The sequence below is a fragment of the Alosa sapidissima genome, chromosome 10 (genome assembly GCF_018492685.1).
Source record: "Alosa sapidissima isolate fAloSap1 chromosome 10, fAloSap1.pri, whole genome shotgun sequence".
NCBI classification, from domain to species: Eukaryota; Metazoa; Chordata; class Actinopteri; order Clupeiformes; family Clupeidae; genus Alosa; species Alosa sapidissima.
Genome location: NC_055966.1, coordinates 9,674,544 through 9,702,275, shown reverse-complemented (window position 1 = coordinate 9,702,275; position 27,732 = coordinate 9,674,544). Strand labels below are relative to the sequence as shown.

At 42.6% G+C, this 27,732-nt stretch overlaps 2 protein-coding genes across 3 annotated transcripts; both read right to left on the bottom strand.

Moving 5' to 3' along the window:
• Window positions 1–34: 34 nt before the first annotated feature.
• On the bottom strand, window positions 35–5,262 carry LOC121720917 (ubiquitin-conjugating enzyme E2 E1). Its single transcript, XM_042107406.1, has 6 exons — window positions 5,109–5,262; window positions 4,133–4,232; window positions 3,874–3,924; window positions 2,587–2,719; window positions 2,219–2,366; window positions 35–326 (listed from the first exon to the last, which is right to left on the bottom strand). Exons 2-6 carry the CDS (start codon window positions 4,171–4,173, stop codon window positions 229–231), a joined length of 471 nt encoding a protein of 156 aa, XP_041963340.1. The 5' UTR covers window positions 4,174–4,232; window positions 5,109–5,262; the 3' UTR covers window positions 35–228.
• Window positions 1,273–22,818, bottom strand: LOC121720914 (ubiquitin-conjugating enzyme E2 E2). 2 transcript variants are annotated; one of them, XM_042107401.1, is made up of 6 exons: window positions 22,669–22,818; window positions 20,869–21,051; window positions 18,779–18,829; window positions 10,590–10,722; window positions 9,071–9,218; window positions 1,273–2,218 (listed from the first exon to the last, which is right to left on the bottom strand). In XM_042107401.1, the coding sequence occupies exons 2-6, from the start codon at window positions 21,042–21,044 to the stop codon at window positions 2,073–2,075; spliced, it is 654 nt and encodes a 217-aa protein (XP_041963335.1). In that variant the 5' UTR covers window positions 21,045–21,051; window positions 22,669–22,818; the 3' UTR covers window positions 1,273–2,072. The 2 variants fall into 2 exon arrangements, with proteins under 2 accessions (XP_041963335.1, XP_041963336.1); XM_042107402.1 differs by lacking the exon at window positions 1,273–2,218 and adding an exon at window positions 6,428–7,485.
• Window positions 22,819–27,732: the final 4,914 nt, after the last annotated feature.

Here is a 27,732-nt window from a genome sequence, read left to right as displayed (position 1 = left end):
AACACAAATTCATATAAACACACACACGTTTCAGTCTTTTGTGGTCTTTTTCTTTATTCACAGTTATAGCAAAGATAAATTAAAATTTGCAAGAGGAAACGTTTACACACACACACACACACACACACACACACACACACACACACACACACACACTAAAGTCCTTAAAACGCAGTCCAGGTGTTTCACAAGCAGCAATTGTTAAAGGCCCAGTTGTCCATGTCCACGTCATGTTGCGTAGCGCTTGGTCCACTGTTTCGCTATTCGATCATGTTCAGCTCTGTTTGTTGTGTACTGGGTCGCGATGCTCCCAACCAAAGGGTCCGCTGTGGAGGAGGGGGGAAGGGGGGGAAAGCTGATTTATTTCGTAATCAGGATTCTTGATGCATGTAATTCCTGAAGTCACACTGACTAAAAGTCAACTAAGTAAAATCTAACCAATGCAATAATATCAAGGAATGTGAAGTAAAAATAAAACGTTCTGTAGTGACAACTTTTCTCTAGATAATAGTACATAGTGTCATCTAATCTATACTTTAAAAATCAGAAAATAATTCAGAAGAATCGCGATATACGCTGACACAGCAAATAAATATTGTAATATCGATTCGTGAGATATCAGAATGTATAGCCCAACTTTGCAGGATAACAAACAAAGGATCAGGACATTCATTGAAGACTATTTGAAAACCCTCAAACTTTAAGTAAAAGGTATTTCAGGGGCTATATTTCCACCAGAATCATCAATCAACAGTAAAACTAGACTGGCTAAACCCAACAAACAAATGTTTCAATATCAAGCAGCTCAGGGGACAGTGCTCTTCACATATCTGATTATAATGGTAATAAAATGAATGATCCAAAGGCTCTAAAAGAAGTCACAAGTTTGAATGACAACAAACCAGCGACACCTGGGTTAAAGGTGCCATGTGTAAGAATTGAGGTAAAAATATCCAAAAAATGAGCTACACGCATCAAAAGAATGAGAAGAAATAAGGGCGATGATGTCATTAAAAAATGACAAGGTATAGTGCTGCAGAGATATCAACCTGAATTAGCATGCTAAATTACTAGCCACAGCCCGACAGGTGTCATAATACCAGTTTCGGCCATGGGAGGCGGTATGCGGGCAACATAACCGCCAGCCAAAATGCAATACACGTGTCTTGGTTATTACTCTAGGGTAGACCAACTCGCTTTCTGGAGGTATACTGCCCCCATCTTTTATGGAATGTGGAGTATGAATTGATTTTTTGGCGGACATTACACATGGCACCTTTAAGGGCCCTGAGGGGTATTTAACAAAACCTAGAGAAGGGATTAAACTGGGATTTTTTGGTTGTCCTGGATGGATCTTAACTTTGTTTCACAAGAGATGGCACATTAGTTACTATGGGGATTTATACTCTGCACCTAGCCTGGTCCCGACCAGGCTAACAGCCAGGGTTAGTTACCGGTGATTTTAATGTTAATTATGTTGTCTTGCTGGTTCAGCCAGCTGTCATTCAAATCAGACCTCCATTTTTTTAAGAGCTTTATTCCATTTATATATTATTTGCTACATTTATTTACTCGCAAAAACACAACAGATTGTCTGCCTAATACCATATGGTTATCATTTTAATTATGGTAGCCTCATAATTATTAACATACTCGTTTGCTTCTTTTGTTGATAGGCGTTTGATGAATAGTCTACTGTAGTAGTTGACTGGAAGTGGAGGGGCAATTTTCGGTTATAAAGACAATATAAAGGTAGATAGTCATACTATGTGTATCTTTGCAGTGGCAAGCGCTTTCTTAATGACGTTGCGTGCCAAAACAAGGAAGCACTCACACGTGGGTGCATACGTAAATTTGCATTCTTTTGGTCTACCACACATGCCATGATTCCCTATTCAAAAAAGGAAAACTTTACTTCATTGTTAGTCTATATCAAAAGCAGTTGTTCACTTTGTGTGAATGACCCTATTTTCCGCATTTTTTTTATTCCAACCGTGAGTTCTTTGGGGGAGAAACGAGAATCCGCACGTATAGTGTAAGTATTACTTACACCTGGCTTGTCCTAGTCGCTCCTACTCGTCCTGTATTGGCATTAGTGAAATGAGTTGAGCTAGGATGACCGGCAACGCTATGTCAAACCTCACTTTATCACTTATCTTGGATGTCTTAATTCTGCCTTTGTGAAATACCCCTCTGGTCAGACAGGTTTTGACCTCACCTGGGTTGCAGTCTGTGAGCAGGGAGCAGATGGACAGCAGCACCTTGGAGATGGTGAGGGCTGGACTCCAGTTGTCCTTCAGGATGTCCAAGCAGATCACACCTTGGCTGTTGATATTACAGTGGTAGATCCTTGTACGGAATGTTACCTGGCAAAACAGGAATGTGATCATTAAAAACAATCAGATGGATTAATGCAATAAGTGACTTGTTTTTGGAAATGTATGACTTGTGTTCCTCTGGTATATCCATATATTAAAGACAGCCTGCTTGATCTAAATACACTAGATACATTTAATTCATCTTAATGCTGACTTTCTAAATAGACTTAATGCATATTACACCTAAAAACATGATCTTTCTAATTACCTTCGGTGGTTTGAAGGGGTAGTCGGGAGTGAAGGCAATGTCCAGGAAGTAGACGCCTCCCTCATAGACAGAACCTGGAGGCCCCAGGATGGTGGACCTCCACTCATAGATGTTGTCACCTTTGGGGCCAGCACTGTAGTCAAAATAGAGTCCGTACATAAACTAACTGAAAATGACTCATGTTTACAGTCGTGGCTATGGCTGCAGGAAGTATAACATGGTGAATGAAAATCATGGTAGATGGGAATAGAAGAAGTTATAGACATGTCAACTTCAAGTGAAGTGATGCCGCCGCACCCCCCCCCCCCATGATTTTTTTCTGCATGGTTTACACTTATATGCATAGTCAAGTTCAAGTCAAAGTTCAATTTATTTCTTTGTCCCATATGGGCAATCCAAGTTTAACATTTATTTAATTCAAGCTCATAAGAGACTGGCAATACACTATAACTGGAGGTCATAAAAGTCTGTATTAACTCCTTCCTCTGACTGGAGGTAAGAATTCTCCACATAGTAACATTATAGTAAAGACCACTGTAGGCTCCTTTCAGACCAGGGCGCCCTTTTATGATGAACGCTCAAAGCACTTTGCACCTGGTAATCTTGTGGGATTAAACACGACACTGCTTTAGCACAAAACCTACTCATGCCAGGCACAAAGGCAGTGTGTCAAGATTATGCAGTCCTATGGACTATGAGTCCACAATCTAAAGAAAAGTCACATTCTTTCACAAATTAAACTAGACGCCTTTTCATCAATAGAGTATTATCCAAATATAATTTCAAAAACAATATATTTGAGGTGCATGCCCTGCTACTCCGTTTAAAAACAAAAAACTACATACAGGAATCTGAAAAATATTAATGACAGGGAAGGCAAGCAGAGATAAAACTCTTGCCCACTTCAATAGCACATCAGAATATCTACACAATGCTGCACATTCCTTCTTCATTCCTTCTGTTCTTTAAATCAGAATCTCTTTCTGCTGTGGGTAGCTAAATGGACTCAAGCCAAAGTAAGATAAAGGAAATCTTGTAACAGTTGGGTCTTATTTTAACTGTGACGAACACACGTTGCAAATGATATTGAGCCGGAGTACGGATTTCTGCAGGACACATCATTTAGTGCAGCCTCGTCCATCCCACTCCACTGATGTAGGCCAACACATCTCAAATTGGAAATTGGATATATTTCAAAAACACTTTATTCCATCACATGTGCTATAGCAACCCTGAGAAAAAAAATAACAAAAAAAGACTGCATGAAAAATACATTAAACCACTCACCTGCAATTTGGAGGAGGATCCAGAGTTATGTCTGCCAACTCCTTTTGAATCCTGCCATAAACAGCCCAAAACGGTATTAAAACACAAATACATCCACCTCACACTCTAGTTGATAGCAACAGTGGTCCATTGAATATTTATGAGGCAAAGGTCACTAATCACACCAGTTAAAAATCCTAAACTATTTTCATAACCGTGTCAGAAAATATTTTGGGGTATTTGGATCTCAAGCTACATACAGAAAACAATCATCCATTACCTTTTTGCACTTGTGGATACCAATTTAGAGGTCTTGCTCATAATGGCTTTCCACTCTAACCCCTCTTGAAGATTATTGAGGTCACAAGTGAGGTCGATTTCTGTGAATACAAGGTAAGGGTATTCGGCCAATGTAATCAGTATTTGAAAACGTTCTACTCGAAAGCTCGCAGTTCATTTACCAAGAGCTCCTGTAAATTGAAAAAAATAAAGCTGGCATGTCCAACAATGCGCTGTGAAATGTTTATGTAAATTAATCAAATCTTTCTCTATTTTGTACACCCAGAGATAACAGTTAGCAGTTACTATAATAGGCTAATGCGTTTCTCCCTGGCTGGTGCTTTAATTCAGTCTGTCAGCAGCAGGTGATTTCAAGCGGCGATAACGTTAGTAGGTTAGCAAACTAAGTCAGCATTGGCATTCTGCGTTCGATGAATCAAGTTGAAAGTAACTTGAATTTATGTTGCAGACTTGCTCCTGGTTAGAGCTGGAAAGAACTTTAGGACGATACAAACAAATGGCAAGTGAACAGACACAACTCACAAGACCAACGAATGCTAACAAATGTTGCCTACAGACATAGCTGATGTTAATTACTAACTACTGGTCACTTAATCTTTGCTAGCAAAACAATAACAGCTTTTGGAACCGGTGCAAACAAATGCATTTTTCGTCCTTCTGTACGTGCAACGCCATTCGAGAACTCTCTAAAATGACTTCTTACTCATAATCATGGTTAGGCTAGACACGGCCAGCAACACGACCAGAAACACGGTCAGTTACCTAGCAGACAGCTAACGAGTTTTAAACGCTAGCCAGCCACCCTGACTCGTTGTCTACTTTTTATGTAGCTGCCTTGTTTGATTTTCCAGACAAGACAGTGAGCAAATCCAATTGTCAACACCGAAAGGAACTCAACAACGTGTATGCTGCTAGATATGTACTCATGAAAAGCATACTTTTCCATGTTTACTCACCTCGCAGTTACGTTCAGACAAGGGTATGGAATGGTGTACGCTGGCTGCTGGCTTGGCTTCTCAAATCTGTGGCTTGTTGATAGCGGAAGTGCCGCTGCTGCAGTAGGCGGACGACAGTTACCGGTAGAAATCAAGTCTTCGGCGAAATATTGGGAATATTCGGTCGAACTTAAAACTATGTTGCTGTGTGTTTGTAATGACCTTTGCAACGCAAACATAACAGGCTATGGCCAAAATCTGTTAATGGGCTCTTGGGCGTAATACTTGTCCATCATGTTAAAAATGTGCACAATATGCGTGCTGCTCAGTAATACACCACCAGACAGTATTCGGAATTGGTCAGTCCTTAAAATACTACAACTACTACTACTACTAATAATAATAATAAAAATAATAATAATAGAGTCCAGTGATCTTTTGACGTTAATCACTCCTATGATGTATTGTCTATCCAAAGTAAAATGCCTGTTTTAAAGTTAACTGATGGTTAAATGACCAACCCACTTTACCATAAAGGACAAAATGATGAGTGCTATAGCCATCACCAGTAATGAATCTCAGGGCAGAGTGAGAGTCCAGGGCTTTAAGTGAACAAGCAGTAACATTTCTATATCACATCACCATATCTAGAACTGACATAAAACAGCTAAACAACTTATTGCCTACTTCCCATAGGGAGGCTGGCTTTGTTTCTGTAGAAGAAAGTGAGTTTCTCGTCCAGCCAGATAGCCTACCAAGATATTTCTATTCAGAGACTATCAATGCTGGATCAGTGGTTATTTGCACACCATTAACCTCAATGTCCCTTGCTCTAGTAAATAGCATATATTTAGTTTTCTTTTCATTTAGTATTAATAGAGTTTCTTGAACATTAAATGAAAGTTGTAGATTATCTATGGCAAGTTGAACAGAGCCAGCAATACAATACAAAATAGTGTCATCAGCATAAAGGTGGACTTGACAACCATTTAAAGAAGAGACAATATCATTAATATAGATGGTGAAGAGATGTTTATGTTTGATAAATAGGTCCATCTCATCTAAAGGTTTTAATACACGGTCGGAATATAAACTATAAATAAGCAAGATTCTGCGTTATTAAATGTTGTGAGAGATCCGGGGCTAATAAAAAAAAAACATCTGGGGCTATAGTCCTGAATGCCCATACCTAACGACGCCACTGTTTGGCAGAATTGCATTCCTTCCATAATGCCATGAATAATGAAATGACCTGGATGTGGTGAGGCAAAGAGATGTAAATCATTGCCAAAAATGTCTATTTTCAGCAGACCAAAGGAAATGCACACAAGAATACACAATACAGTTCAACCACAGTGTTTTATTGGGTGTTTTTAGTAAAGCAAGTGCACAACCCCTCTGCCAAGTCAGAGATGGCATGTAGCTAATATGTACTGTACATGGTCATTTTTGCCAACAGGTAGGTCTAGCCTAACTCTGCTGGCTGCTTTGACAGCGTGTTTAAAAATACATACAAAACAAAATAAAAAAAAGCACAAAATTGCTGGAAATACCTGTTCATCCTTGTACATGCAAAGAACTCTATTTCAAAACATAAAAAAGACTATGGCAGAAGTAAAATATAGTCTGCACTTGTTCCAGCCACCTACATGTGTGCACTTTGTAAGATTTCCCGGTGTGAGTTGTGTATACTGAGTGGGGGCACTCTTTTTGTGTGATTAAATCTGTGCTATTATGAAAATGCCTCCAGTGAACACCAGTGTGTCCACTTTGGTTTGATTGGCCCAATTGGTGCATTACAAACACTGGTAGAACTGATGCCAATGTAATGTAATTCATACTTGTCATGACAAATAAAAAAACATTTGTTTCTTGATTAATATTAGACATTTTTTTATCGTAAATAAACAGAAAATTTTACAAAGTACACTTAAAAAAAGCAAAAAAAGATATACATACATTAAATTGAGGGCAAATCATTATTTTTGTTTGTTTGTTTGTTCCCCCCCTTCCCTTCCTAGGGTAACTCCAACATTCAGATAATCGGAAAATAAAATCCCAAACAACTCTTTGTATAAAAAGAAGCTTTCAAGTCAACAAGGAACAAAAACAGTTCTCTTCACAGAAAGGTCAACAAAGGACAAAGGGAAGAGGCCAGGGTTGGTGGCCGCACCTGGTGAGTGTGCTTTGACCAAGAGGGAACAGAGGTAGAAAGGTACAGGGGAGGGGTGGGGGTGAGGTGAGGGGGCAGAGAGTTGGGGTGAGGAGGACAGAGCCACGAAAGGACCACCAGGCCAGATCTATGTGGCATATCTCTTTGTCCACTGTTTCGCTATTCTGTCGTGTTCCGTTCTGTTTGTCAAATACTGCGTGGCGATACTTCCGACGAGAGGGTCAGCTGAAAACAGGAGAAAGAGAGGGGAACATATTTTTTTTATCAGAAAACTGTCAGAAACAGTCAGAAAAATCAAATGTTGAGTTGTGATATCTAATTTTTGATCTGATTGCTGGGCACTTGCAGTCAATGACGTGTTGTTTTGGTTTATGGTCCTGGTATCACAGTGGGCAAAAAATACACAGATAAGCCATTTTCTCTGAGACAACATCTACAACACATTTTTCTGCTGACCAGTAAAGACACAAGGCTTGGCCTAACGCCTAGGTGTAATTACTGAAACTACCCTATTTATCTATACAATGCTTACGAGAAGTGCTATCTAATGCACCTCATTAGGAATGTGCACTTAACAGTCTTTTATTATGACATGGTAAGACTGCAGCGATTACACTAAAATTGTGCTGCTGATGCTTCACTGTAAAAAAGGCAAGAGTCTGCAACTGGCAGGCTAAGGCTTCAGCCATCAGTGGAGACAAACACTGCACAAAAATACTGTTCTATGCAGCATGTGGTGTGGTTTTGTTTATGTTTAAAATGTTAAAAAATAACCAAGAAATAACTATTTTGACGCAATGTTAAAAATGTCTATCTGTGTTGCCCAGATATCCACAAAGGGGGAGAATGCAAACCAGCCAGCTGGACTGACCCTCTTGTAATACCACTTTTTACCACATGTGTGTGTCCAAGCATTCAAGACCACTTGATTCCTAGAGAACTAGATGTACCGCAGAGTGGTACAAAATATGACCGCCGCCCAGTCCTGCACATTCTCTCCGCAAAAATAAACCACGGTTGTCAATTTGTCTCCATCTCCTACTCCATCACCCAACTTGTGTGTATGTAAATGAGTGTGTGCATAGTGTGTGTTTGTTTTGTATATATGTGTGCTTGTATGTGTGTGGGTTCGCTTGTGAGTGTGTAGAGAGGTAATGGGGTGTTTGTGTGTGTGTTTATCTGTGTGTGTGTGTGTGCCTGCATGTGTGTGTGTTTTTATGTGTGTGCGTGAGTGTACGTGTGCTGTGTGTGTTTTTGCGTGTCAGCCAAAGATACCTGTGATTACAACGCCTCATTTTTGCTTTTTTTGCATTTTTAACTACGTAGCGCTATACCTCAAATGAGTGAATATGGGATGGGTTGACATGGCCCCTTGAGACCAACATACCAGGCCCTATAGTTCCCGAGATATTCACAGAAAACTGTGTCCGGTCTATCCTCCTTTCGGGGGGCCCGGTGCGGCAAGTGGGCGATGGATTAAATAAAAAAAACAAGGGTTCTGTGTCATCCATGTGGGGCTACATGCCCACCAAGTTTTGTGCACCCGTCTTTCAGTGTCCCGGCAATTGTTGACACAAAATTACTGAAGAAAGAAAAAAAAAAAAGAAAACAAACTCTGACTAAACCTATATGACCGCCGCTTCGCTGCGCAACGGTCATAATTATACAAAGTTTCTTTTAAAGATTTTGCGTCATTTATATGCGAATAATACAATTAGTTTTATAGCCTTTTTAACAGCTTTGGCTGAGGGTTATATTGCTGGAAAATTCTGGAGGTCAGCCTACCGTGACACCCCTTAAAATCCCTCACCTGGGTTGCAGTCTGTGAGCAGGGAGCAGATGGACAGCAGCACCTTGGAGATGGTGAGGGCTGGACTCCAGTTGTCCTTCAGGATGTCCAAGCAGATCACACCCTGGCTGTTGATGTTACAGTGGTAGATCCTTGTGCGGAAAGTTACCTAAAAAAAGATATGGTGTCATTAAGCATCAAGATAGTTATGGTTATGGTACTTAGCAGACACTTTTCTTAAGTGTAAGTGTGTGTGTGATATACTGCGTCAAGTGCCATCCTAAAACTGGTGATAGTTGTTTAATTGAGTCAGTTTTTGTCAATGTGGTAAGGTTTTTTGTTCCAGGAAGAAAGGCACATGTCCGATCCCATTACTTTAAATAACTAATCAGTCTTCAAATGTCTGATTAGTTTTATCAGGAGGGCTGCAGTTTAGCTGGAATAGAAATCAGCAGACACACAGGTCCTTTGACAATTTTGGTATTACAATACCTCGAACGCTGATTATTTTTTCCGTTGATGTTTGCCTAACCACAGCTAGATGGCAGCTTGGTTTCTGAAGAAAACAATTATCATGAAATATTCTGGTACCGATATCACACACTGACAGGACGTTCGCAAAGTAGCTTTCACATTAAACAAAAGCACAACATCTGTGCACGAGTGTGCCTGTGTTGCCTGTGTGTGTGTGTGTGTGTGTGTGTGCCTCTGTGTGTGTGTGAGAGAGAATAGTGTGTCTTTGACATCTGAAACTGACTTCCTCCAACCAGGCACTTCCATGTGGCGGAATGACCCTGACCTTCCTGCGGAAACTTTTAATGGGCGCTGGCATTCTTTGGACACATTAAACCTACAGCATTCTAATTGGTACCAGAATAGTTCCTTTCTCTTCTTGAAGAAAAAAGAGGAGATATTTTCTACAGCATTCTCGATTCTAAAAACCAATGAAATCCAATCTGAAGCTATAACACTTAACAGATAACATGTATCTGTATTCTCTTACACAGGTAGGTATCATCATATAAAAGCCAGACCTTAAGCCTGGAAGGACAAACCTACTGATTTGATTATTTTAGTAGTTTATTGGGATCTAGGTGGGATGAGATAAAAAATCTTTCAAGGATTTAGAAGTTTGGTATCCTGCACAGCACCCAAATGAAAACGCCACTGCTGAAGGTAAATTTCCTACATAAAACTACAATGGATTTAGGACATTTTTTTAGTAGAACGCTATAAGACTTTTGGCCTTTTGGCGTAATTAATTTGGGTAAACAAGATATACATTAGAATCACATAGGTGAAGAAATCTGATACCACCAATGACAAAATGAACTAGACCAACTAGAAATGACACTCGTCATTGCCAGGAGAGGTCACTATAAGTTAAATGAAAATGATGGTGAAAGCTACAGGACCACAGCACACTAGGCATATTTTGCATTTAAACAAGGATTTAATTAGTCTGAGACACAAAAATACACAGTACAGAACACATCTCTGTTAAGCAGAAATAGTTCCACCTTCATGGACATCGTCTCACCTTCGGTGGTTTGAAGGGGTAGTCGGGAGTGAAGGCAATGTCCAGGAAGAAGACGCCTCCCTCATAGACAGAACCTGGAGGCCCCAGGATGGTGGACCTCCACTCATAGATGTTGTCACCTTTGGGGCCAGCACTGACGACCAAAAACAGAAGCATACAGTTAGTCACCAACCCAGTGACTTAACATAACTCATATCATATTCACAGTTCAAAAATGTTCCGCACAACCCAGTATATCTGCACAAACAGTCCCAGTCATTCTATGAAAATAATCTGAATGAAATACACCTACACTAAATAACTAGCAACTGTAAGTGGTAACTCTAGTTTCTCTGGTTTTCACGTCTGCTGAACTTCCTCGTTGCTGCATTTGCCATGGTCTGGAGGGAGCTGGTTATGAATAATCACCCAGTGTCATTTCACAGACAGGATTTACACGGAATAAACATGGAAAAACATAAACCCCTATTTAAAACCCTATTCACACAAAGCTTTTCACCAGGCCCATTTTTTGTGTAGTCTAATGATGGTTCTAAATGAGACACTAGCCACATCTGCATAATTCCCTGGTGATAAAAGCCATATTTAGGCTGCTCCCTCCCCCATGGTCCCTCATTACCATGCGGCTGACAGGGACATCCTTGTTGGACGTGTGCCAAGGACCGTCTGGAACAACAGCCAGCTCAGGAGGCCCATGACACTGTGCAATGTCCCAAAGATCATATAATTAGTGTGCATGTTCTCAGACACTGAACAAACACATCATGCGAAAGCACTGCCACATAGATGCACACACATGCCCACACGCACGCACACACACGCGCACACACACACAGCTGCATGGAAACACAAATACTGGTGGTCTACAACAAAGCACTGGACTTGCCACCTCTCTTTCTCCTCACACACAACAACATTCATACATACATTCAACCAAAACCAAAGACCTATAATAAATGGTGATGGGATCCATTTTAGCTGTCTGTAAATACACAAACAAACAAAGAAACAAACAGCAAATGTGATCAAATACCCCATCAATGAGACCAATGGTTCAGTCCAAGTAAAATAAAAACGTAGTCTGGTAAATGTCAGGACATGACAAAGGACAAAGACTAAGAAAATAGACCAAAAAGCACTAAAAAATCCTTTCACAGCATGATCAAATAGCGGTTATCTTTGATTTCATCAGTTTTTCACTTGCTGTTTGAGCCTCCGTTACGAGCCTCCCTTCTCCTATTTGCCCTAGAGAGCTCATGCTCTATCTAGTCTATCTTTGTCCAGAAAACGTGGAGAATGGCAACCGATATTAAAAGTGTTATATGAATGAGCACATATATATTTTTACTCAGTATGATGCGAGTGAGCTTCTGGCAATTACAGGCATCTTGTGACCGATAGTGAGCTCCTATCTACCTTTGATAGCCCAGCAATGCAATTACTGATTGTGCAATGCCCATCACTCTCTCAACAAAGATGAACTTGAACTCGGGGTAAATGGAATCAAAAACAACCACTGATGAAAACCTTGCTTTTAAAATCATCAACTTTGAATAAAAAAAAGAGTACTTAAAAATAACATGAACTGGACAATTCTGGACAATATGTGACAATGTGCTAAATTGTGCCATGAGATTCTTTAAGAATAAATACGACAGACAGGCCTACTTCTGTACACAGAAAGACAGAAAGACAGGCAGACACAAATTTGGTCCATATTATTATAATATGATTTCAAGTTTCAATTGTAATGACAAAACAAGGAGTGTTTCATCACACATACTGTATCGCATGTGGTTTAACACACACCTTTTGAGAGGTTCCCAAAAGAGTGACCCAAGGCGAGACAAAAGAAGGCCACTTTCAGCACCCCGGACTCAAGGGACTCTTTCATGGCCATTGACAGTCGTGTGTGGGCATGTGAGTGTGTGTGTGTCAGAGAAAGAGAGAAAGAGAGAGATGGAGAGCGATGAGGAGTGAGTGAATGAGTAAGTGAGTATGTGTGTGTGTGTGTACACATATGAGGGGGGAGGTGGCACCCTTCACAGCCTTAGAGAAGAGTCGAGACAACAGCAGGCAGAAGATCCATGCTGCCCCTGTAGCCTGTGTTTGGACCTGACAAGCACTGACCTCTGGCTAAATGGTGAGTCAATAGTTTAGAGTACATGCCAGGACTAAATGTTGCCCGGCAACACCGACCATATGCCCTAGCCACCTCCCACATGGCAAAGGCCTTCTGTATCTCCGTGGCCAGAATAACTTCTGAAGCAGTTAACAGTGGACAGCCCAAGAAGACAGGCCCTTATGTTAACTTTTGCCTGAGACAAACATTAATAACAGCCTTCTAACATCATCCCTGGTGTATGATACAAATGCCCGGTAGACAGTCTAACAACTCAACATAACAGATAGAAATGACAGTGGCCAGAAGTACACAATGGAAAGCAGAATATTCACATCTATGGGGACAGTGTGGCCCAGGCCAGGAGAGCATGCTGCCTGTCTCCAATGAAGCACATGATTGGTGTCTGGTGATCATCACGAGCGGAGTGCTATAACTACATTCGGTTATATTCCCAAACAAAAATCGACGGATCTCAAACAGAGATGCAGCAAATAGAGTGTACACAAAGTCATTCTAAGTGTGAATGACTATAGATTTATTTGGCAGGGATTTGCCCTCATTTTTGTACTGGGTTCACACAGTGGGTGTGGGTTGTGACACTACTGGATTATTTTCAAAAGCCTACACTGAGTGAGAAAAATCATCAAAGCATATTTTCCAAAAGAGCACAAAGAGGCTTATTGGCAATTTGTCAGAAAGGAAACAGTAAAAACAAAAATGGGCCCAGATGTTTCTCCTGCAAACAGCCCTCCGTCTACAGCTACACCCTTCTCTCCATCAGCAGTGGTGGTGGTGTAGTGGCTATGGACCTGGGCTAGACACAAACCTGTGTCAAGCTGCTACTGTTGTGCCTTGGACCTTGGATAAGTGACCTTGGATAAGTGTCTGTCCATAATCTCCAACAGTATGTAGTGGTGTCGTGAGGATCATGTAAAGTTAGATATTACACAAGTTGTTCAACTGTACTGCACTGACACATTTACTTCAGCTCAGCTTTGACCCAACTCCAATTCAACCGTGAAATGAGTGGCACTCGAGGTCCAATTCAACGGTATTTAAATTTGGGTGACTCTTCAATGATACAAACAGGTGACTCACATTGAGGTGAAAGTCCCTGTGCACGAGTGAAACCTTCTGCTCTGTGGTATGGGATGTGGTTTCTGTGCCATCTGCTCAAGACCTCAAAACTGTTGTAAGTGCACAGGAGCCCCCTTTAACCCCACCCGTGAAACCGCTCCTCTCCAGGGAATGGACTTCTCAAGCTGCTCGCCCTCGGGGGTGGGGGGGGGTTCATTAGAGTGAATCCTTTAAAGATAAACAGTGACAGGGAGGGGATAAACTCAACACAGGGAAACCTACGTATGCATCAAACATCAAGGAGCGCTTTCAAAATGTCTGCTTTGTTCGTGGCGTGCATCAAGAGCAATTTCCCCTCCATGAATAACTCACTGAAATTTGCGATTGTGGTTTCAAGGCATTACTAATAGATGATATTTTTTTTTATGGAACGAAATTTTGAGGGGAGATCTTATCAAGTGCTTAAAGCTGCCAAGTTCCTGACAGACTGCTCTATGCATCCCTATACTCTTCTTGTATTCACAGTTCATACACAGGTCTTCTTCTCAAAGTTGGCTTCACACACTAACAAGTGAATGACCCAGCAAATCACTATTTCCATACATATTGCATGACCTTCTCTCTCTCAGTGTTGGGGCTCTGCACTGAAGAGATCACAGCTCTCTGTGCCATATTAAACTCAGATATTGCTTTCATCCAGCTGCACTTGAGCAGCGCAAATGTGCCTGTGAGAATGTCTCCACTGTCAGGCTGATGACCACCATCTTCATACAATAGCTGACCTTTTCCAAGTGTGCAAAAACTGCAGATAATTTCCAGTACCACTGGAGCAATGTTCTGACCATATCACAATTTAAAATGGACACACAAATGGCTACATTCAGGCTATTCATGTAAAGCAAAAGATGCTCTCTTAAAACAAATGTGTTGAAAACAACGCACGCACGCACGCACGCACGCACGCACGCACACGCGCACACAGCCTGGCATCACACGCTTGTTCAGTTAAGATCTCCTATTAGAGTCAAGCCACAGCCGGTTATCAGAACAGGAACCTAATGAAGCAATCTTGCCTTCTCCTAGCCGTGAAAAACACCCCCGTGCCAATTACGGCCCGAAGGTGGGCTCTGTGTGGCAGCAGTTTCCTTTTTACCCCTGTGCGTGCTGAGATGAAACGGCTCGAGTCAAGGACACGTTTTCACTTCTCCTCTCAAGCACACATGCTATGGTTACACGGCGGCAATTCAAAAGGCTGGGGACGGTTTTTAAAAGAGAGGAATATTCACCCGCTCACTGGCCAGAGTGGATATCGCATTACTCTAAATATCTTAAGAGCACTGCTAATAAAAACTGTTTTTTTTTTCCCCCGTGTCAGTTTTCCTGCTCAACACAGCAATAAAAGGAGGGTAAAGGAGGTTATTCCTTTCTTAAAAGCATTGTGATAAAGTCTTTTTACTGCGTTGATTTTTCTTGTAATGTGATTTCCAAACACATCTCTTGAAAATGCCACCGGGGTCAATCCCCAGCAATGAGAAAGCACTCCCTCACCCCCTCTTGCATTTTAAAAATGAAGCAAAGGAAAATCCCAGTTCAAATGCTTGCCTCTGGTCCCCTAATGCATAATGTAATACAGATAATTATTATAATACATAATCTTTGCCTACAGTTTATCACTAAGAATTCCTAAAGTAATCAACTGATGCACCCCAAATCACATTATGTTAGAACCGTAACATCATGCCACAAGAACACAAAAATTGAGAAACTAGTCTATTGTGGCCAATACCATTGTTAGCATGACAAACAGACCACTGCTTTGATGCTTGTGTTTTAAACAACAGTCCAAATAATTACGATAGACAATAAGAAAAACCTCCTCATTCGCTTTGCCTGTGCCTATTCTTTATCTAGTCTGTCAGAGAAATCCATTAACTCAAAGATGGAGGCCCTACCAAAATGGTAATGGATTCTGGGAGCGACTGTTTACTTTTGAGCTATTTGTTCTTATGCCAAGTCTCTGTCGCCTGATTCTACTTCAGTGAAGGATTAGGCTTCTGTCAATCACAGTGGCCTCATCTTCCTCTGAAAAACTCATCTAATGGCTTCACTTTGCTGGGAAATCCTTGCAAGATTGTGTGTATTAAAGCACACTTCAACAATGGAATTCACACAGACACACACACACACACACACACACACACACACACACACAGACACACAGAGACACACACACACACACACACCAACTTTAATAAATGACATTAAGCTTTGTTAACTGTCAAACAAACATCTGAATAGACACCATTATATGGTGATTTACAGAAAAAAGTACTACAGCCCAGGAAAAAGGGACAGTTATCAAATGATCTGGTCAACATTTCAAAGTGCCTCTGGCTGTCTGCGCGTTATAGCAAGACTATGGTTAGAAAGACGAAATCCCAGGCCTTGCTTCTCTAAATCGGAACAAAAACAAATTATGATATAACAAGACAATGATTCATTATGATGTATGAAATCAAACAGACGTTTGCACTGCTTATTAAAATAAACAAATATCATAGATATTGAGCTACATGTATAACAATGAGACACACTTTGGAACTGTGCAGAGTTGGAATACGTTAGCCCTTTCTCCTTGAAACTGAGCCAAGCTTCATACATGGGCCTATTATGACAGGTAATGAAAATGTTCTTGTCAAAGCCACCCACTCCCCCCTAATGTCCTCTTTGAGCTCAATCTAGGAGATTTAGCCTGACTTCTCCACTTCCCCTTTATCTTTTTGGATGGCAACTTCAGATAATGATCAAGAAGATTTCCCAAGGGCTTCTCTGATCCAACATATACACATCACCCCCCCCCCCCCCCCCCCCCTCCCAAACACACACACACACACACACACACACACACACTACTCACACACTACACACACACACACCCTTCCCCAATATCCCCTCCTTATGAATATTAATGCCATCCCCCCCTGCTGCAGCTAATGGTCAGAACGTGAAAAATGGCCCTGATTCCATGGCTCCCGCAGCTTCCCCCAGGAGAGCCACACAGAGGAGGGGGCAGACGCTGCTGCCGCCTGGGCCAGGGGAAGGGGGGGGGGGTCTCCACTGCTGCCGCCTGGGCCAGGGGAAGGGGAAGGGGAAGGGGAAGGGGGGGGGGGGGGGTCTCTCATCAGCGAGGGGGCAGAGATATCTCCGTGCACCAGAGGCCCAGCTCTGGAGAAACCAAGATCCAGGCCGCCTGTCCGGGTCCGCGGGAGAAAACTGAAACGGACACACAGCAAGGCTGGTTTCTGGGGTGCTCTCCACATCCCTTTGAGACTGGGGGCTTTTTCAAGACTCAAACAGATTTGGTTTCCCCTCCCTTTCCCAACGCAGCCCTTTCAGACACGTTGCATCACCCCACTTGTTCAGGGCTGGGATATCAGGGCCAGTGAGCTTACAGCTTGTTTGTCTGGTTTGATTGACAGCATCATGTCCTAAACTGTGAGCCATTTCTCACAACAGCTTAAAGAGCTACAATGAACTGACAGATAAAGTGCTCCAGTATTTATTCTTAAACAGCGACATTCAGTGTCCAAATGGTGCCTCTTATGCGCTTTGTTGGTGAAATCCTATTAAGGTTGGTTGAGCACACAGGCACAATGAGCGCCTGCACACCGATATCTGCAACATCTAGCGATTTCTCTCAACAGACTGCACAATGGCAATGTCAACTGACTTAAAATGCATTCCCTTCCTTTAATAATGCAGGGAAATAGGAGGGTGCAGACGAGCCATCACCCAAAAACAGACAGACAGACAGACAGACAGACAGACAGACAGATAGACACACTTTTCAGTACGCATTTGCTGGTATCAGAGTCTACAGAAATGCTCGGAGGCTCTCCTCTGAGTGTGCTGGGTAGGGTCTTCAACAGCATGAGTGTCTGATTTAACCAACGCCTCTGTGTAATCGGTCACATACCAGCACGGCTTCTGAGCAAGACAAAGCCATTTAATGTGACGTGCTGACATAGCGGCAGTCACGTATTTCACAGACATTTTTCACTTCTCTGTGCTTTCATTAGTGGGCTGTCATTTATTCAGCCACTCACTACAAGTTGCATGAGTGAGTCTATGAGCGCTTTATTAGCCACAGCACCCAGCCATGCCACTGATCTTTCCATTTCCATTTTGGTTCTCCCACGAAAACGACCCCGTATCTGCCCCAACCTCTTACCTAAAGCTGTGCTAAAAAGACTTGAGAACTGAGAGATTACTGGCCTTCTTACTCCACTACCAGCTGGTAACACCCAGCTCCACATCAACTGAATGCAAATAAAACGAGACATGGGTGTGCTCATGAGGAGGGAAAGGAAAGCGAGTGACTGTCCTCAGCAGACCCTTGAAAAAAATCAACATAAATCCCCTTCATGACTTTCTTAGTGGCCATTTTTTGGTCTCAATTTGTTGCTGAACGCCGAGGCCCCTGGTAATGACTGCTGATTTAAACACAGGGATAATCAATGACCGTGTCGACTTGGGGTCCGCTTTGACTTAATGTGGTCTGGCTTCTTTTTTTCACGGTCCCTGGGGAGTCGCCACACCACACCACACCACACCGCCCTGGCCCTGCCACCAGGGCACATGCACGCTGCCACTCGCCCAACCGTGCCCCTGCCTCAAAGGCCTGACAGCCTCATCAACGCACAATAACCATTATTCTGCTGTTCGACCAACAAAACCCAGCAGGACGCAACAGAGAAAAAAAAGGAGAGAGAGAGAGAGAGAGAGAGCGAGCGGAGTGAGAGGCAGAAAGAGTTGTGTATGAAAGACAGAGAGGGGGAGAGGGAGACAGAGAGAGACACATAGACAGAGAGAGACAGACAGACAGAGAGAGAGAGAGAGAGAGAGAGAGAGAGACAGAGAAACTTTCACTCATTGAAAAGTAATCCATGGGTGTTCACTACTGAACTGAAAGAAGTCCAGTACTTACCTGCAATTAGGTGGAGGGTCTAGTGTGATTTCAGCCAGCTCCTTCTGGATCCTGGAACACAAAGTTTAAGGACATTAAACTGGCATCACAAGCCCAACTACTAACATGCATATCTGTTGTCATATTACATCCATTATGACAAGCTAATAGTATAATAGCTCTGTAAACAGTGAATATTTCACCATAATGGCGCCGACATGATATGCCAATGTCACTTCCAATATCTATGTTTTATTATTGAGATAAACAGAAACATCCACAAGGGCTTTCACCCTTTAGGCTACATTACATTCAAGGACTTTTAAGCACCATGTGAAGTCAGGTTCGTGCAAGCCTATTTGTTATGCTTACGTAAGATAGTTGGCTGCGGTCACACCACTTCATTAAGTACCCATTTCAAACCAAGAAATCTGTTACAAAAGACAACATTATAACTGCTCAGTTCCTCCTGCTGTCCAATGACAAGATACTGACTGATGCCGACAGTCATAACTTCATTTCATTCAAGGATTTTCCTTCTGTTGGTGTAATTGACTTTTGTGTGGTAGAATAGGGTTTGTCTCAAATTCCATTACTTCAACAGAACCTTGGTTCACTGCCACAGTTACGACCTATCAAGATATTCAACTCCCAATATCCTCCTCCAAGCATTTTAATGGCATAGCATAATAGTTATTCTTATCTAGGTCCTCTGCAGAAACTGTTGGTGTGTCACATTCTGTCAGGACATTATGTCATATTCAGTCTCATATGCTGATTAAAATACTTTGCGTGTCATGCTGTTAAATCAGTTCCTCTATTCTATTTTTTTCTGCGCTATAAATACGTCTTGAGAGGTGTGACTAATCCCAAGAGAGGATGAACAATGATGACACCTAAAAAGGTGAGAGTCACCTGGACTGTTTGTATTCACTGAGTTCCTTTCAAGAAGCGGACAGCCTGAGTCAGTAAGGCTAAAAGGCAGACAGCCCTTTACAGCACTCGCACTATGTGGAGAGAAACACAAACAAACAACTCAACTCAGTGCTGAACCTTTACACTACATGTTCAGATCAGTGTTGAACCTTTACACTAAATGTTCAGATCAGAAAGTCTCGGTAGTACTGTGTTCCTGAGACAGTTCTATGCTGATCTACATAGACTGCAGTCCTGGCCAATGGTTTACTCAGCTGATGGCATGAACCATATCTCCCACAAAGAGGCTGGACAAAGAGCACACAGTGCAGGTCAGGGCAGGGAAACACCATCATAGCAGAGGCAGACGCAGGGAAGCAGAACTCTACAGACAGTAAAGCTCTACATTTTTGTCCAAGTTTACACCATAAAAATCAATTTACGCGGCCCGTCCAAATCCCTCTAAATGTACCGCTGTGTGCGCACTGCGCAGTGCATTGTGCGGCGGATCATTGTGGCCGCGTCGCCTGTAGCTCTTGGCTCTCCTCCCTCAGACTTCAAATAAGCAGGCTGGCTCCAGCCCGCATGGCATGGCACGGAGCCCCTAACTCAGAAGCACAACAGATGCTGCGCGGCGACAAAACCAATGTGAACAATGCAACCTGCGTTTGATCCCAACACAGGAGGATTAGGCGCGCGCGCTGTTCACATGCAGAAGTTTGTGAGGAATCCCACCGTTTGGTGTGCACTCAGTGCAGTCACGTGGACGGCTCCCAAGGTTTACAAAGCCTACATGGATGCTGCTAATGTGTTCCTTGGAAACTGTTCACTGCTCGTTTGCACACTGTGGGTGTGCGGTTGCCAGTGTATTCTGCTGACAGTGCATGCGCACAGTGGCCAGAGCGAAGTCAGATGCACTAAGTTGGCAGAGTCAGGCCGACATTAATTAATATCACAATTGAACACTGGTTGCATGATAGTTAATTAATATCAGAATTGAACACTGGTTGGATGAGATTTGTTTACTCAATTTCACTTCACCGGGGAGGTCCCATCCATTTCAGAGTCTCCGCCTTGACGTAACTTCCCACTACCTATATCCCCGCCGAACTCGGGCCCCATGCGTGCGTGTGTGTGTGTGTGTGTGTGTGTTGCATCTCCCCGTATGATGCACCAATGAGAGTAGAGTGTGTTACCTCTTGGCACTGGTGGAGAGCTTGGCGGCAGTTTTGCTGGAGATCTTGGTCTCCTTCTTCTTGGGCTGGACTTGTTCGCGCTCCTGCTCGGTGGGTGCCGACTCGCGCTGCTCGATGTCAGAGCTGCCCCCGCTGGTGCTGGGGCTGTCGTCCACTCTCTGCACCTCACTGGACATCCTGGCCCTGTCGAGGCGGGGGGGGGGGATCAAAGGTCAGAGGTCATGTTTAAATGAGGGGCTACAGGTTAAAGATCTCCCTCCACATACACATGCTGAAAGCACAGTCTTTGTTTTACTAATGATCAGAGAAGAACGTGCTAATAAATGGTTAGAGAACTGTTCCAGAGTATGCAGAGAGATGTGTGTGGAAGGGAGCGATCTGGGGTATAAAGATTCCGGATCATATGGTATGAGGTATGAGACAAGGTGTCCACTGAATTAAGCTCATCATGACTGATTCTCAAATATGATGTTTGCCAGACACCTCGATATGCCTTAGACTCAGAACGTATGGTGGTCACATTGCACTTGATGCCTTTCGTCACATGCACGTTTGTGATCTAACAAAGACTAATTAATGTGGAAGACAAGGGAAAAAAACTTCCAAGAGGCAACATGCAAGGTAAAAAATAGCACAGTGGATGGTTTTGGATGGTTAAAATCCATTCAACCTGAGAGAATCTACAGTTCTACAACATCTACAGTTTAGTCATGAGTGATAGCTACAGTGAAAAGGTTCTCCAAAAGCCTCTTTATTTCTAGACCACTCTCAAGAGATATAAAACCTTTTCAGAGAGAGAGAGAGAGATCTGAAGTTCTTTTACAACTGTGTCATCAAACAAAAATCTGAATGTAAATGGGGAATTCAGATGACGGTTGATCTCAAGGGACTGCTCATAAAAGAGCCTTTGCCCTCCTCGTCAAGCCTGGAATGTTTAGTAAAGGCCGGTCTAAAATCCTTTTTACGCGTGGCGGCTCCCATGGTGAAGGGTAGGATCCATAGGGCAGAGTGTTTTTTTAAGAGTGCGTGATAGACATGTCTTGAACAGTCCATTCCGACTACTTTAGTTGATTTGTTTGTGATGGAAGAAAACTATGTCAAACATTTAATTGCATTGTTTATACACCCCTTGCCAACCGAAATTGGAATCCCCAAGGCCGTGGCTGCCTGCGGCAAATGCAAATACTACCATTTCCAACGACTGTTTCAAATTCTCTTACGGACTGATTTGCGTTTCATTGTAACAGTTCCACTGTTTGATTCTAAAAAGGCACTCTTTTTAAGATTGTTAATGTAAGGGCCCCCTGTTTCGTCACGAAACTAGCTCATTATGTGACATGAAATGCTACGTATTCTTTTGATGGATCAGAAATACATGTGGCCGTCTTTTACCGGAGAGCTGTCAGACCGCGATTGAAAACACTCATCATTAACCCTGTAGGAATAGCACATCCCGCTGCTACATGCTCATTAGACGCCACTATTTACATCAAGAGGCCCGAGAATCCTCAACTCGAACAAAATTGCTAACAATAATAAGCAAACAATGCCGTTGACATTAATCTCCCCGACAGGCTGCGGAGACTTCGCCAGAAACCCATTTGAAGCGCTAAGACCAAGCACCGCTTGAAAAATTAGTGAATTCGGAAACGTTTCTCCAATGACCACGATGAGGACTGCTTCGGCACAAAGAGAGGCACGTCCCACACATCTCCTTATTGGAAAACAGCACTTCCACGGGACATTTACTCAGTTTCCTTACACGGTCGAAGGGCAGTTATTGGTATACGATAACGTTACCTGTCGAGCGGCCGTCGATGCTGAATACGCTATTATTTTCCCAGGTGAAAAAGATATCCTGAATCGGCCGTCCGCTCGCTCTCGTCTCTTCGCTATTTAACTGAAGGTAGCAACAGAAAAAGCGATAACAGAAACTGAGACAGCCGGACCGCCTCTACGCGCGCTCTCAACACTGCGCGCGCAGCGCGTTCACGTGAGTCTAATGATGTGGGGTGTAAACACTATTTTCAGTTTGTGACTATTAGGTTATTTTATGAGAGTTAGGAGTTAAATAAAAGCCTTGCATAAGTGTTCACAGCATATGTTTTAATATACTCAGGTGAAGTCTCATGGAAGCCAAAACATGAACCCAGGCCTACAGCACAGACAAAAGTTTGGAAAGGTATAGTGCTTAATGTTATGCCACATCATTATTCTGATAGCCCAATTTTCCATGTGGACTAAACAACTGAAAAAGACTCGAAGCAAAGTGCAAAGTCTAATCAAAGACTGCCTAATAGCTATACAATATTTAATACCATGAGAAACACCCTAAACAATAACAGCAGAAGGTCAACTAAAAGCTGTCTCATGCCACATGATGTTACAAGAACTCTGCTCATAGACTGACTCTGCCCAACATTTAAATTAGCGCCTAAGAGCTCAAATAAACATCTTTAGCAAGGGGTAGCCTATTCATTTTTCCATACATGGCTTAATATCATCAGAATGTTGATGATAAATGCAATATTATTGGTTTACATTAGCGATCAAACAGGCCCAATTACCGAAATTCAGTGCAGAAATAAAGACTGTAGGATGCTTGATAGATTCTTTAACTGATCTGATATTCAATCTAGTAACATTTGCACTCTTTATTTTCTAACCCTTTCCTTGTCTTCTCTTTACGTATTTAAAATATTTACCCAATAAATATTTATGAACAGATTTTAGCGGTCCACTTTCTGTTTTCTAACATAGCATCACCATATCTTGTAGTGCTACTTTTTCTGCACTTACATGTACATTTGTCCAGCTGGTTAGATGTTAACTGTATTTGATTGGTTTTTTACCCATACCCATGACACATGACAATAAAAGAGTCTAATCTAATATATCTAAATTAAATGAAACACATAGTGTTATTTGAAGACACACACACACACACAAACTCACTCTCAATACACACACATACATACACACACACACAAACAAAATGAGACACAAGACTGGATAGATAGACAAAGAAATATGCATATACATTTCAAGTCTTTCACATCTGTACATCTATGCATGGAATCTCTGTTCCTTTTGCTGACTGAGCGCCTGTGAATCCTGGACGTTCTTCCCCCACTGCTGGCTGAGGATTATACTCTCCACAGTCATCAGATCAGCATAATAAAAGCGGAGGCTGTGGAGGCCTGGGCGGCAACCTGTGAGGCTATGTGAATGGGGCAGGCTTCGGGCTTTAGCACTTCCTATGTCGCACCCTGACAGGACTCAAGGTCAGGGCTGAGCGGTGCCCAGCCAGCTGCTTTGTCATGGTAATGAAGGGCATGGGCGGGTGTGTGTAAGAGTGTGTGTGAGTGTGTGTTTGTAAGTGTATAAGTGTGAGTGTGTGTGTGTGTGTGTGTGTGTGTGTGTGTGTGTGTGCGGGGGGGCTAATAAACTCAGATCACTCCTCTGCATTCCCCTTGGCCCTGGGCTCCCCGTTCGCTTGCCTCAGCATAACTAGCACGGTGAGAAATGCACCCTTAATGGCTGTGTGCGGCTAAAACTGTGCCCAGATTTGGCAAGGAACTACATAGCAGCACTTTGACGGTATGGCTGTATAGGAAAACTCTGCTTGTAGGACTGTTTTTTTCCCCCCGCCACTGAACAATTCCAGCTTCTTAGGTGGAAGGACTGTTTGGCACCATACGAGGAATGGCATTAAATCCTAGGAATTGGCCCACGGGGAAGTGCTGTTGAGTACTGGGGCTTCCTGTGCTGGGCAGGGGGGGGGGGGGGGGGGGGATTCAACCGTGCCTGCATGGCAGTGCATTCCAGCAGCACAGAGGCCATGCATAGAGAGAATGGCAGGGCCCTGAGAGACACCAAAGATCCAATCCTTCAAATGAAGGGCTTTTAGTGGTTTGTCAGACACTGTATTACCCAAGCCAGAGTCTTAACATCTGGAGCAAAAAGAACACATGTGGACTCTCACCACTTCCACCGCTGGGGCAATGAAGTGTGGGGATTCCCATCACCAGCCAGATGTATTAGGAGTCAGCCTGTTACCCAAGCGGCATAATCTGTAGAGACTTGAGAGGAGACAAGAGAGCTAAACTTTGTGTTTCACAAGCACAGTCTCTATGAAATGTTGTCTTTTAAACACAAACACCAAAGCCCACATTACAGGGGGGGGGGTTCTAATTACTATGCAGCTTTGATAATAGTCCACTGTGTGAGAGCTACTGAACTTCATGACATGGGCTTGTGTGTCGTATGCATTTACTGTAACAGTGCATGATAAAACAATGGTCAAGTCAGATGTGAGTGTGTGTGTGTGTGTGTGTGTGTGTGTGCATATATATATGTGTGCGCGTGTGTGTGTGTGCATAATGTGTGTCTGTGTGTGCATGTGTGTGTGTGTGCCTCTGTGTGTTTGTATCTGTGAAATAGGAGGTGGTTGTACAACTGGATACTTTTTCCTCTCCCTTGGAACCTGATCCGTAAATTCAATTGTATTAATATTAGAAGTAGACTTGAATAGGAATGCAATTTCAGCTATCGTCTTCTGTAATGCTCCCATTGTGCACTCTGTAGGGGTGAATTTTATAGTCTTTTCAAGAAGGGAATTTTAAATCTTATGAAACAGCAGCACAGCACACACCATTGCTCCTTTTTAATAGGCTACTTATCGAACATACACCATAAAATTATCTTTACTTGATGAGTGAAACAAATACATTATGTTCCTGAAGTTACAGTAAGGCCGTGTATTACATTACAAATCCCCAAGCATGTACAGAGTCCACAGACAGCCAATTTAAAGCATCATTTATCACTGAAGCAGATGATTCACCGTAAAGACCTTGTATCATAATGACACTTACTGCCACCTGAGCTGTACTGAAACAGAGCCTCTGACCTTGGTGTCACTATAACCATATACTACCAGCCTTGTTTTAAGATCATCCAAAGTCATTTTATTGGACTACCCAAGGATGTGTTTAATGCTGATTCACATGAGGGAGAGAAAGAAATATGCCGACTGGGCCAGTACCTATTGGGGGTTGTTATGGAGGTGGAACTTGGCTGCTTGGCTGTCATTGGTTAAGAAGGAAGGATGGATGGTGGAAATGATAATGGCATATGCTCTGTGTTGTAGTGTGTGGGAAGTGTGTGGAAAGCCCCTCTGCCATCATGGAGACAAGGATTAATGCTTCCGTCTCTTACCTTAGTGCGACCCAGGTTTATTTCCTGAGGGAGCTATCCCGTCTTCACCCCATACCCATTGTTTGGCTAACTCCTGTGGGATAGATAGCAACTCTGTTTGGCTAACTCCTGTGGGATAGATAGCAACTCTGTTTGGCTATAACTCCTGTGGTAAAGATAGCAACTCTCATTATCTCTGCTCCCTATGCCGGGTACCCAAAGAGAATGTTATGAGAATGTTCTGTATGGTTCATCTCCATGTTAGTATTCTCCATGTCGTCTTTGTTTTTTAGGCTGAGCATTCTGGATGCTTTCAAGGAAACTAATGCTTATCATATTGTATTGTATAGTATCGTTGGGTTCCAATTATTCAGAAGTATTCTTCCAAGTATTCAGAGTGAGTTTTGTTTCTGTTGGTGTTATGTTTTATTGCTGTCATGGCTGGTGATTACAGGCATTTGTTTGTTTGTGGGGTAAAACAACGATTGATGAGATCATGCAGAAATGTTGTGCCTCAATGATGTTGGATTATCAGGTCCTGGAGTTGACTTGAAGTTGGATGCCAAAGAGTGGGATTTGCTCAACCACTCAAAGGGAGGGAGGGACCCTATTCACCTTATTCCGCCCATTTTAGAAATGTATTGTCTTCCACCTTGTGCTCAATCTTCCGGTCGGCTAGTTCTGGCTAGTTAGTTTGGGAGAACACGGCAGAAGAGGATGGAGAGGCTAACTTGGGAGGAAACGAAAAATGCCATCAGATGGCAAGATTGTACTTCGCCACATAAGGCTATTCACCTCTATGGAGTGGGTAGAATGCTAGATGATATGTGGCTTTTGATATTTTACAGACGGACTGGCCATTCTCAGCACAGTATGTCAATACATAATTGTCATAATATTAGAAAGTGCTTTCTTTATTTTTACACAAAACCCAATGGATTATCTGATTATTTACTGTCAAAAATGATAAAAACCAAAACACTTACTGCATGGCCGTATAAAGAAACTAGCAAATCCTTATCTGTTTGGTAACTATGTTTAGAAAGTCAGCGTTCTCATAAGTCACAAAATCCTAAATAAACATTCCTAACTTTTGGATAACATATAATGTCTATCATCTCGATAGAACTCTTCTATCTAAATTTTTTGAATAGGCAGCTGCGGAGAGTGGGTGGGAGACAACCTGACCACAACCTCAACAACAATAGACCTTCTGGAATTAGGGAGCCAAAAGGCCGGCTTCCGGCTGTTGGCTCTTCAGCTGTCTCGAAGAGGTGCAATAGGCAGCAATACCCAGTAGGTACCAAAACAAATCTGAATCGGATCAGATAAAACAGAGTGCAGATGAGGATAGCAGGGAGACCACTGAGGCTGAACGAAATAACAGAGAAATTTCAGAAAAATACAAATGGACTTAGGATTACAAATGGTGCTCATTGATATGATACAAAAGCGTTTGCTTTAGTGTATATGTGTGCTTGTGTGTATGTTCGCTTGTGAGTGTGTGCGTGGGGGTAATGGTGTCTGTGTGTGTGAGCTATGTGTTTTTGTGTGTGTGCGTGTGTATGCATGTGGGTGTGTTTGAGCATGTGTTTATGTGTGTGTGTGCCTGCCTGTGTGTGCGTGCATGCGTGTGAGTCTATAAATGAGTGTGTGCATGTGTGC